At 42.8% G+C, this 10,495-nt stretch overlaps 1 protein-coding gene across 1 annotated transcript in view; it reads left to right on the plus strand.

Annotated features, from left to right (window-relative positions):
* TMEM41B (transmembrane protein 41B) overlaps nt 1-5,484 on the plus strand; it is a 16,815-nt gene extending 11,331 nt beyond the window's left edge. Inside the window, exons 5-6 of the mRNA XM_019519592.1 lie at nt 3,337-3,475; nt 4,568-5,484. Of these exons, the coding sequence (XP_019375137.1) occupies nt 3,337-3,475; nt 4,568-4,737 (309 nt within the window). The 3' untranslated portion in view covers nt 4,738-5,484. The remainder of the gene's footprint in view (nt 1-3,336; nt 3,476-4,567) is intronic.
* Nucleotides 5,485-10,495: the final 5,011 nt, after the last annotated feature.

The following is a 10,495-nucleotide window of genomic DNA, read 5'->3' on the forward strand; positions in this document are numbered from 1 at the left end:
TGGAATGGCGATGCCACGGCCCTGATGGCTGGTGAGTGGGCTAGGGGGTAGGGGGATGCGGGTCAGTGTGTGGGTAGGTGTAGGGGGACTGGGTGTGGGGGATGCTTAGGAGGGGTGGGTCCCCTGCCCCCCACATAGCACATAGACTACCCTGCCTGCAGGGTCCCAGCCCCCCCATGGGCTACAGCTCCCTTCCAGCCCCCACCACTGGTCTCTAGCCCCCTGCTCATTCCCCTGCTCATCTCCAGCCTCTGGAGGCTGGAGAGAGCAGGAGAACAAGCAGGAGCCTGAAGACAGCAGCGGAAGTCTCCAGTTCATCTCCAGGGCCTTTTCTCCAGCCCCCTGCTCATTCCCCTGCTTGTCTCCAGCCTCCTGCTCATCTCCAGCCTTGGAGGCTGCTGCTACTGCCCGTGAGTGTGTGTGGTGTGTGGGGGGGAGGGGAAAAAATGGGGGGGTAGAAGGGAATGAACGGAGGGACAAGGGGAACGAATGGGGGCTGGGTGGGGCTTCCCCCATGGTCCCCAACCCCCTACTTACCTGGCATGAAGCCAGGTCCAGGCCCTTGCAGCCTGCACTGCTGCCGGCCCCGCATGGGCAGGCAGTGTGTTTCAGCAGTGGGGAAAGGGCCAACCACAGAGATGCTCTGGTTGGCTACCAGAGCATCTCTGTGGAAGACCGAGCCTTTGGTTGCCTCAGGGCATGGTCCGGGATTGTGCCCTGCCCCGCATTTTTACCCCCAGGGTATTGTTTGACCAGGGGTCTAATTTTGCTCCCGCGCTGCAAATTTGCAGTGCGGGCAACATTTTTTTTGTTCCCGCACGTGCCTCTTGCAGTGTCTCAAAGGGGTTTGAGATGCTGTAAGAGGCACGTGCATGCTCGTATGGACATACCCACAGTGTACAATGTAGATGGAAGAAAATAGAAATATATGGGGTAATCAGTCTAATACATGGATGATTCTCTCACTGACTTTGAATAATACCTGCTTTTTAGAGAAGTCTCCTTCAAAAGAAGTGAGACTACTTCAGTACAGTATTACTTATGAACAAGGATGTTTACTTGTTTAGAGGTAAATTGATGCAGTTGGGATAGAGGTGGAAAATAAATTTAAAAAATGAGCAGCTGCACCCAATACAAATAAGTGTGTCACTTTCAGAATGGTATTTAAATACCATTACAAAAGGAAAATTTAAAAAAAATATGCCATTTTTAATTGTGTAGCAGACAGCAATGGTAATAGACCAGGGGTGGGCATGTGGGGCACCTAAAAATTTTAGAAAATTAATATTGATCTGTCCTTGATTCCTGTCAGAAATGACAGAAACCAGGGCCAGTAGGACCCAGGGGAAGCCTGGCAGGCTCCTGCAACAGCAGGGCCTGCCTGGCCCTGCCCCCCCAGCCAGAAGCCCCGGCTGGGGCTTCTGGCCTGGGACCACGTGGCTGCTGCAGCATGGGAACCTCAAGTAAGGGTGGCTAGGGTCCACAGACCCTTGCCAGCCTGCGTCCTACTCTGGGCCCCACAGATGCTGGCCCTGAGACATTAATTCCAAGACATTGGGACATTGGTCCCAAGATGGTGACCAGGGGGTGGGGCACCTGTCAAGGGGTGGGGCTACCCATGTAGCCCTCAACAGCTTGCCAAAAATGGGTAAGCGATCCTCCACCTGAAATAATTGCCCACCCCTGTAATAGACTAAGCATTTTTTTTTAAAGTTTCTTATGTTGCCATTGGCAAACAACCTCTTGAATGAATTTTGATGGAGAAAATAATGTATAGAACCATGGTGTGTATTACTTTTTGAGCCTCATGCACATTTTAAGAACAGTGTTCCTGGTGGGTGCAGGAAAAGAAAAAATCTTTTTCAAACTTTGTTCTGGATTTATGATTAATTTTTAAAATCTTTAAACCTGTTCCTTGATAGCCAGGCAAAATTCATCTGAATATATATGAGCTGTTGTCAAAACATGTCTAGATGTAGTCTTCAGTTCCATGTATGTTAATAAATCAGGTTGGAATTTAATTACAGTAGAGTAATTCCATAATTCCCACAACGTAGCTACAGATAGAAGTGTTATGCACTGTGGATGTAACCTAGATTGTTTTAAACACTTTCCATATATGCTCTATTCAGTGTATAAATGGAAAGACCTTTTTCACTTGTGAATCTGTGGTGGTGAACAGCCCAAGACAACGTTATAAACCTACTGAGGAGCTGTTTCCTAGATTAGATGGGCTCTTGTGCATTTATTTAGGCATGGATTTTACAAATGATTTAGCACACAGTGAAAGGGGTTGTGGTATTTCTCGTGTCATCTTTTCTTTGGTAAAGATGACCCAAGTATCTGCTGTTGCCCACTAAGCTGTTGTGAGTTAGCTTCCACTTACTGCACAGTAAAAGTTTGCACATAAGGTGGTTAACAGATGGTGCATGGTAAAGGCCCACGTACCTTTATCTCCGTAGTATATTGTATGTCCATGTTCTTATACATTTTGGTTCTAGACATTTGGATGAGACCAATCAGTGGTGCAATTTAGAGCTTCACTAGGGTAAAAAAAGGTATGTGTTTTTAAAAACTACCTAATACCCTTGTGTAAACAAGGCCACATTTTTAATGCATCCATTGGTAAAAGTAAACTCTAGTCTTCCCTCAGCTATATTCTTTACACAGCCACAATGTCTATGCATGCTGTGTAAATGCATTGTATTAGAGGGGTGGGGGAGGCTTTTGGCAGACAAATGAACCCTGTACCCTGTCCTAGCACCACTCCAATCCCCTTTTCCCACCCAATCCACTGCTCTGCTTTATGCCACACACAGAGGCTGCCTGTGGCACTTGTGGCATGTGCGCCTCAGGTTGGTCACCCTTGTTATAGAAGAATGTCTTGAGTAGTAAGGATTTGAAAATATAGGAGTAAGTGTTTGGATCTATTAAACTTTTATATAATCTGTTTATATAACCTTATGGAGATACACAGAATCCAAAAGTTGTTGCTGTACTAAACAGTCATTTTTCCTTTCTAAAGAATTACTTGTGTCACCAAGCAAGCATAATATAATGATGAGATTTTGATTTCATTACCAAAAAACCTGGATTTCCAAACTAGCTTCAGCAATAGATCTCAAAAGCTGTTACTGCCTCTCTGCACTTACTAGCTCCAGACACAAAGCTTGGTTGAATATTTTTGTTTAGGACTCTTTTGTTGCTTTTATCAGCTTTTTTTTCAGTAGGGTTTATTATGATTGAATAAAAAATGTTTATTAATGTATATGTGTAATGTATTTCCAAGGCAGGAATTTTGTTGAATTTATTTTTGTTTTTGTTTTTTTGTGGCAGGTTGAACGACATAGAGAACACCTCATAAACTATATAATATTTTTGAGAATAACGCCTTTCCTTCCTAATTGGTTTATCAATATAACATCTCCTGTAATAAATGTACCACTGAAGGTATTCTTCATTGGTACTTTTCTAGGTAAGAATTTTTGTTAATAAGTTCAATTTTTTTAAAGAGGAGGGGACTATTGGTTGGATTTCACATACTTTAGTTCGCTATCTGCTGGACAGTTGAGAGATTACATGACTCTTCTTTCCTGTATGCCAGTGGTTCTCAGCCTTTTCTTTTAAGACTCAAGGCACTCCTCCAAAGCTCTCTGAATTTAATGGCACTCTAGGTAGCTGTGGGGAGAGTGAACTCCTACTTTTTCTTGCATTTGTCTCAATGCAGAAAACTTATGGGGTGTTCCTTGCCCACTGGGAAATGCAGGGGCAAAAGCACTTCTTAGGATCAGCACTTCTGATATTTGTATGCTCACTTTTCTCTTTTTTTATTAAATGTACTGGGAAGTAAAATATATTATTTTTGAGCGTCTATTATTTATTCTGTCCTAGTAATTTACAAGCATAAGTCAGAAAGAAGTATTTGCTAAGGGTCTAGTATTGCAAATTTAGAGTTTCACTCTCTTGTAATATATTACACGGTTCCAAAATTAAATCTCAAGTGTGAGGGTAGCTTGCTGAGCTTTGTCCCTGTGTTTCGCCATATTACAATATATATTGGCATAATGATAATTCTTCAAAAGTTGCTCTATGACTTTTTAGGGACACCAGATCTGAAACTGAAACTTAGTCTATGTTCTTTTTACCATCTCCTTTCTAGGTGGTTGATTGTTTTGTTTGTTTGCTTACAAATAGTCTGCATTATTTGGTTTCATGATTAAATTAAAATAACTAACAAAGCCAAGCTTATCATTAGGAAAAAATGGCTGCACTAAGCTCACTTCATTTTGGTCTAGTCTATGATGCTTACTGTTGGGGGGAGGGGACTTTTTGTATGTCAGCTAAAAAAGTCAAAATAACACACGTGAAGGGAAGAAGACATACTTGTACTCTGCCTGTTCAGATAAAAGTATGAAGTTTGGGTGCTGGGGAGCAGTGGTTTATTATGAATTTGTTAGAATTTACCAGTGTCAAAAGCTAAGACAAAGAGCATTTGCTTGTCTCAAAGAAAATGATGAACTTTTTGATAGTCTGTTTAACTGGTTCTGTTATGTTTCTGTATGTGTAGGTGTTGCACCACCATCTTTTGTAGCAATTAAAGCAGGAACAACATTATACCAGCTTACAACAGCAGGGGAAGCTGTTTCCTGGAACTCTGTGTTTGTTCTCATGATTTTAGCTATTCTCTCAATTCTGCCAGCTATCTTCCAGAAGAAACTTAAACAAAAGTTTGAATAAGAATCACACTGGATCTGACTTTCCCATGCTTCATCTCAGGATCAGCACTTCTGATATTTGTACGCTCACTTTTCTATGGGAGACTTGTAATGGATAAAAATATCCTTACTTTTGTAAATTAGCACATTTTGTTGCCTGAAATTAAAGGAACTATGTTCAGAAATATTCTGTATATAGTTTTGTAGTCCAAATCATCAGTGTTGTACTCTTTTTGGAGACAAGAAGAGGGAACTGAACACCCAGAAGATTGAACTTTTTGCTCTGGTTTATATATGGGGTGGAAAGTTTCAGATGGAAATGTAACCTACAGATGCTGGTTTCTAAACTTGCAAAAAATTTAAATCTAAGCAGTCAGTCTAATTTTGTAGCATTCTCAACGCTGATACAGACTTGCATGTGATGGTCTGGTTGCACTTACTTTTCACACCCACCTCTCCTTTTTATTCTCTTGTCTTTCATGGTTGCAGAATAATGTAATGTAAATAATACTTGCTCATAAAATAAAAGACTTTTCTATAAGAAGTACTTGAAGCTCAAGTGATGTAAACCAGAAGAAGCTGAGATTTTTTCATTCTGTTTCTTTTTTCTTTGTGTTTATTTTTCTTTTTAAATACTTGAACACATCTGCTTTATGAACTGAATTAACACATGGAGGAATGTCAGGTAATTCCCCCTTTTTCTGTAGATTTTATGTGGAGGCAGATCAGAATTTTATTGTAGTTTGCTGATAAATGCTGAAGTTTTTAATTCTTGTTTAGACATATTTTTAATATCTATTTTTGCCAGTATTCCAAATGATAGCCTTATCCTACTGATTTAAAATAATTGCTACATGGTTATAAAGTTATTAAATACTAGAATGAATAAGTGATTATTAGCAGGGATACTGGTTTTCTCTGATTTAAAAAAATCCCCAATTTTTGGTTAAAAAATAACCCCAAATCCACTTTTTTCAGTGATTTAAATGAAACACCACTAATATATAGAGTGATGTTTCATTTTAATAATGGAAAAATATGGATTTGGGGTTACTTTTTTTAACCAAAAATTGGGGATTTTTTAAATTGGAGAAAACCAGGATCCCTGATTATTAGCCACTTGCAATTCTTATGTGTATACTGGTGGAAGACTGAAAAAATCTCGCTCTTTAGTTGGTAGCAGCTTGCCACTATGGCGACTCAATTGGCTAAAAAGTGCATCAGGTATGCAAATTAATACAGAGTTTTTTCTGTTTGTCTACAATATATTGCCATGTATTGATTTATGAATCATGTAATGAAAATAATACATCTTATTGTACTTGAACTTAAAAAAGGATCCTTTTTTTTAATTGGTGATGGGCTAATAACTTGATTCATTTTTTTTCTCAAATCATATCATCCCCTAACTGATATATCTATAAACTACTCTTGAATGTTACCACTGTCACTGACTGTTGCATTGTCATTGGGCCTCTCAGAATATAGGGCCCCTATTCAGTAAGGTACAGTAACATGTGGCTACATATGTAAGTTGTTCCATTTTAAGTCCATGCTTGCTTATATGCTTTGAAGTTGGGCACTGCTCTAGTACATTGCTGACTTAGAGCTTATATGATTTGCAGTGCTCAAGTTTCTGAGGAATTACTTGTCTGCAACTGTGCTGTGTTGTCTCCTCACCAGAAAAATCTTGTCATGCCATGGAGCATTAATGATGTAGGAGCCCAGTTCCATAAATGTGATAAAGTGAAAGGTACTGGTATCTTCAACAGTTCTATTCTTTTGCAACATGATGTGGATTGATTCACTTGTCATTTTATCACAGTATTATGTAAATGCATAGGAAATAAATTAATACACTAATTGTCTCTTCCTCTTTTTAAATTTCATTTGGATTGGACTACACAACAAATAGTGGTTTCTGTGGTGTTTGCTAAAAGTACTATTATTATTATTATTATCATCATCTAACCACTGACCTCTATTTGCAAGTTTTGTTGTAAAGTGTAGTTTTGGGAACTTTGATTGGGGCTTAGCATTCATTTATTCTAAAAAAGGTACTTATTAACACTTAAAACAGATTCTGTGGTCTTGGGCTCACCAGCATAAACAGCGAAGCGGCTCACTGCTGTAATATTAATCTTTAACCTTTTCTACGTGGGGGAATTTACTACAAAAAAAGCCAGGAGCAGTTTTGGTTCCACATTAATTTTTAAGTGGAGGCTCACACTGCACACTGCTTCACACAAAGGTACTTTAAGGGTACGTCTGTAGATGGTGCAAGGCAGCTCTTTTCAGAGCTACTTGACTACGTCTTCCTGTGCTAATTCCAGAACCAGAAGCACAATACCTGCTTTAGTGTAGTGCTTTTAATCGGCCAAGCTGAGAAGTAAAAATGCTTGCCTGAGTCAGTGCTTTACTGTGGCTGTACTGGTTGGAGTTCCAAAATTAGTATGGACAGTGCTATTGTGGGTATTGTCGTGCAGTACAGTCTTAGCCATGTACTGCAGTCTGCATGGTCCAAGAATGCTGATGTCTACCTCGGGCTGTTTCTGCGTGGCACTGCATTGTGTCATGTGGACGTAACACTGTTATGGCATTTGCAAGGATGGTCAGTGTGTAGTATTTTGAGCACTCTGAATTTATATCATAGTGTACCTTTGTTTCCCAGGTTGACAAGCCCACAGTCAGAGATTACAAGGGATTTTGAGCTGTTAAACCTGTTATTTTTTTTGAAATTTTTGTAAACCATATGTACAACACCATTACTAAATGTCTCTTTCATTTCATAATAAAAACATTCAAATTTAAAATTGTCTTATATTAAGAATACCAGACTATCTTGCCACTTTGGAACATAGTTGTATGTGGAACGTTTCTTTTTTCCTCCTCCTTTATTAATTCACAAAGAGGTTAATGTCTTCTAAAATGGCAGTTCTGAGTACCACTTTAACCTTCAGTGCATAAAAAGTGGTTTGATTTCGTTTGCATCTTTACTATTGTAAGAAACCTGTTATTGTTACACAGTTTTCTAACATCTGAGGATTCTTAATATTTGAACAAACAGTACTCCACAATTAGTACTTTAATTGCGATACAAAGACGAATATTGTGTCTGTCTGTTTTGGATCTAATTTCAGCAGATGGGACTTCTTGGCCAGGGACAGCCTTACACATAAACTGGTTTAAGTGATCAGAAACTGATTTAAACCTGTAACAGAACATATGTTCAGTGCATATAAGCCAGTTTCAAAATGGCTGAAACTGGTTTGAGATAAACCTGGTTGAATGTAGTATGAGACTTAACTAATTTGACTGAAACCAGTTTATGCCTTGTCTGTCCTAGATCCCTTGCTGGTTTGAGTTAAATCAGAGACCCGTAGCATCCCTGCATGGCTCTCTGGGCTGGGCATGGCTCTCTGCTGCAGCCCAGCCAAGCTGGCCATGCCCCTCAGCTTCCCAGCCCAAGCAAGGGCAGGCAGGGGTGAAGGTCTGCCCAGAGAGGGTTTTGATTCCCCATTCCCTGTGCCACCAGCAGGGACCAGAGCCGGGTCTGCCTGGCATTCCCCCCTCGGTCCCTGCCCAGAACAGGCTCCCAAGTATCTCCTCTGCCGGACAGCAGAGGAAGGAGGAATGACCCTCTCTGCCTGGCTGTGCCTCCTCCCTGCCGCTGCAGCGGGAGGTGGCAGGGCCCTTATTGGGGGCAGCAGCCCCTTTCTGGTGAGGGACTGTGCTGTGGGGCCGGCAGAGGTGTGGGCGGCTGCTCTCAGCAGCGCCAGGTCCCAAGTGGGCCAGTGGCTGAATGAGGCCCCTCTGACCAGGAGGGAGCTGGCCCTGAGCACAGAGTAGCAGTGACTACAGCCCAGCCCAACAAACCCCGCTGCCATGCAAGCAGCATCTCCCTGCTTGGGGCAAGCCCTTCCCATCCGGAGGAGGCTTATTCAATCGCTGGTCACTCGTGTGGCAGCAGGGTTTGCCCAGCTGGACTGTAGCCGCTGCTGCTGTGTGCTCGGGGCCCACTCCCTCCCAGCTGGCGGGGGCTAATTCAGCTACTGGCCCACTCGGGACCCTGGCACTGCTGCGTGCAACTGGCCACACTTCTGTGGCCCCAGCATAGAGCAGCAGCGGCTGCAGCCCAGCTAGGCAAACCTTGCTCTGGTGCCAGTGGCTGAATAAGCCCCCTTCTGCCAGGATGGGGCTTGCCCCAAGCACAGAACAGCAGCCGGGGCCTGGGTCTGGCCCTGCCCAGCAGTGACCAGCCAGTAACCGTGACAGGCAGCAGCCTGCCATGGGTTCTTGGAGCACAACCCCCTTCCAGGAGGGTTGTGCTGTGGAGCGCTGCAGGGCCTTGCAAGGCTCTGACCCAGTCGGGACCCTGGCATGGCCATGCACAGGCAGCTGTAGCTCTGCTGGCCCCACAGCGCAGCCCTTCACCAGGAAGGGGCTCACGCTTCCGTGCATTATGACAGGGTCTGCTGCCCCCAAAAGGCCCTCCCGCCTCCCAGTGCAGCAGTAGGGAGGAGGCACGGGCAGGCATAGGTGGGTTTATTTCTCCAGCAGAGGGGACAGCCAGGGGCCTATTCTGGCCAGGGAGTGATGGGGGAGTGCTGCACAGATCTGGCTCTGGTCTGTTCTGGTGACATAGGGTGGGGGGACTTAAACCCCTCTCTGGCCAGTTCAGCCTGGGTTGGCCATGTTACCTCCCCCCACCCAGCTTTCCTGCAGCTGAGGGCCGCTCTAGAGCCCCCCCTGGCTCCTGGCCTGAGCAAGTGCAGGCATGTATCTGCATTACCTCAGTGCAGAGAGCATGTTTGTCCTGTTACAAACTGGTTCAGCCTAGTCAGGTTAGATTAACCTGCAGAGGTTGAATCAGTTCAGGTTTGGCTTTCTGAATGTCTGTCCCTAGCCCTTGTGCTGAGCACCTTTTTGGTGGTCCGTTGAAAGATGGAGGTATAAACATCTTAAAGTAACTTGGAGTGATTTGAATGAAGCTTATGGTCTTTGGCCTTAGGACTCCAAAATATTATTCTGAAACAGCAAACTTTATGTTATTAAAAACTCCTAAGTATCATATAAAATGGACTAATACACTAAGCATGCAAGCAAGAAAATTAAAGGCTTTTCCTACAGTTTAAAAATTCAGTAGTTTTATGGACCGATTTAAATTGCTCCCATGAGCACAATATGTTTTGGTTGGTCTGTGAGGTATTTAAACTAGATGTGTATTCATTAAAATATCCAAATGATAAATTTCACCTGAAGAGAGTTTTGACAACTTGAGGCTTCTTGAGGCAGGAGCAAGGGGGCAAGTGGCAGGGGGACAGGCATAGGCACAGTGGGGGCAAGAAACAGGCAGGGGGGCAAGGGGCAGGTATCTGGTCCCTTGCCTCGCTGCTGCTGCTGCTTTCCCTGCCACAATGGTACGTGTGACAAATTTAGGAAAACTGTTTAACAGCTTATAAACGTGGAAAATTCTAATAAATTTATAGTTTTCCATGTATAGCAACTAATTATTGAGGAGACATCTTAAATTCAAAGTCATCTTGGATTCCGGTATATACAATATCCACTTTGCCATGAAGATTCAGGCTGGGAAGTAGCCAGAGTGCTGATAGTCTTCTTTTGCCTTTGCACAACTTTTCTGCTTTCCCAGACAGACAGACAAATTCTTCCACGATTTAGTGAGACAATGAGCTTATGATATAGTTAGCTGAATCACAAAAACCATGGGTTAAGACTCCAGAATCCTAGTATAGTCCTGTTGACAGAGTGACTGTTCG

This window comes from Gavialis gangeticus, unplaced genomic scaffold (assembly GCF_001723915.1).
Source record: "Gavialis gangeticus isolate Ggan-Ray unplaced genomic scaffold, GavGan_comp1, whole genome shotgun sequence".
Classification (NCBI taxonomy): domain Eukaryota; kingdom Metazoa; phylum Chordata; order Crocodylia; family Gavialidae; genus Gavialis; species Gavialis gangeticus.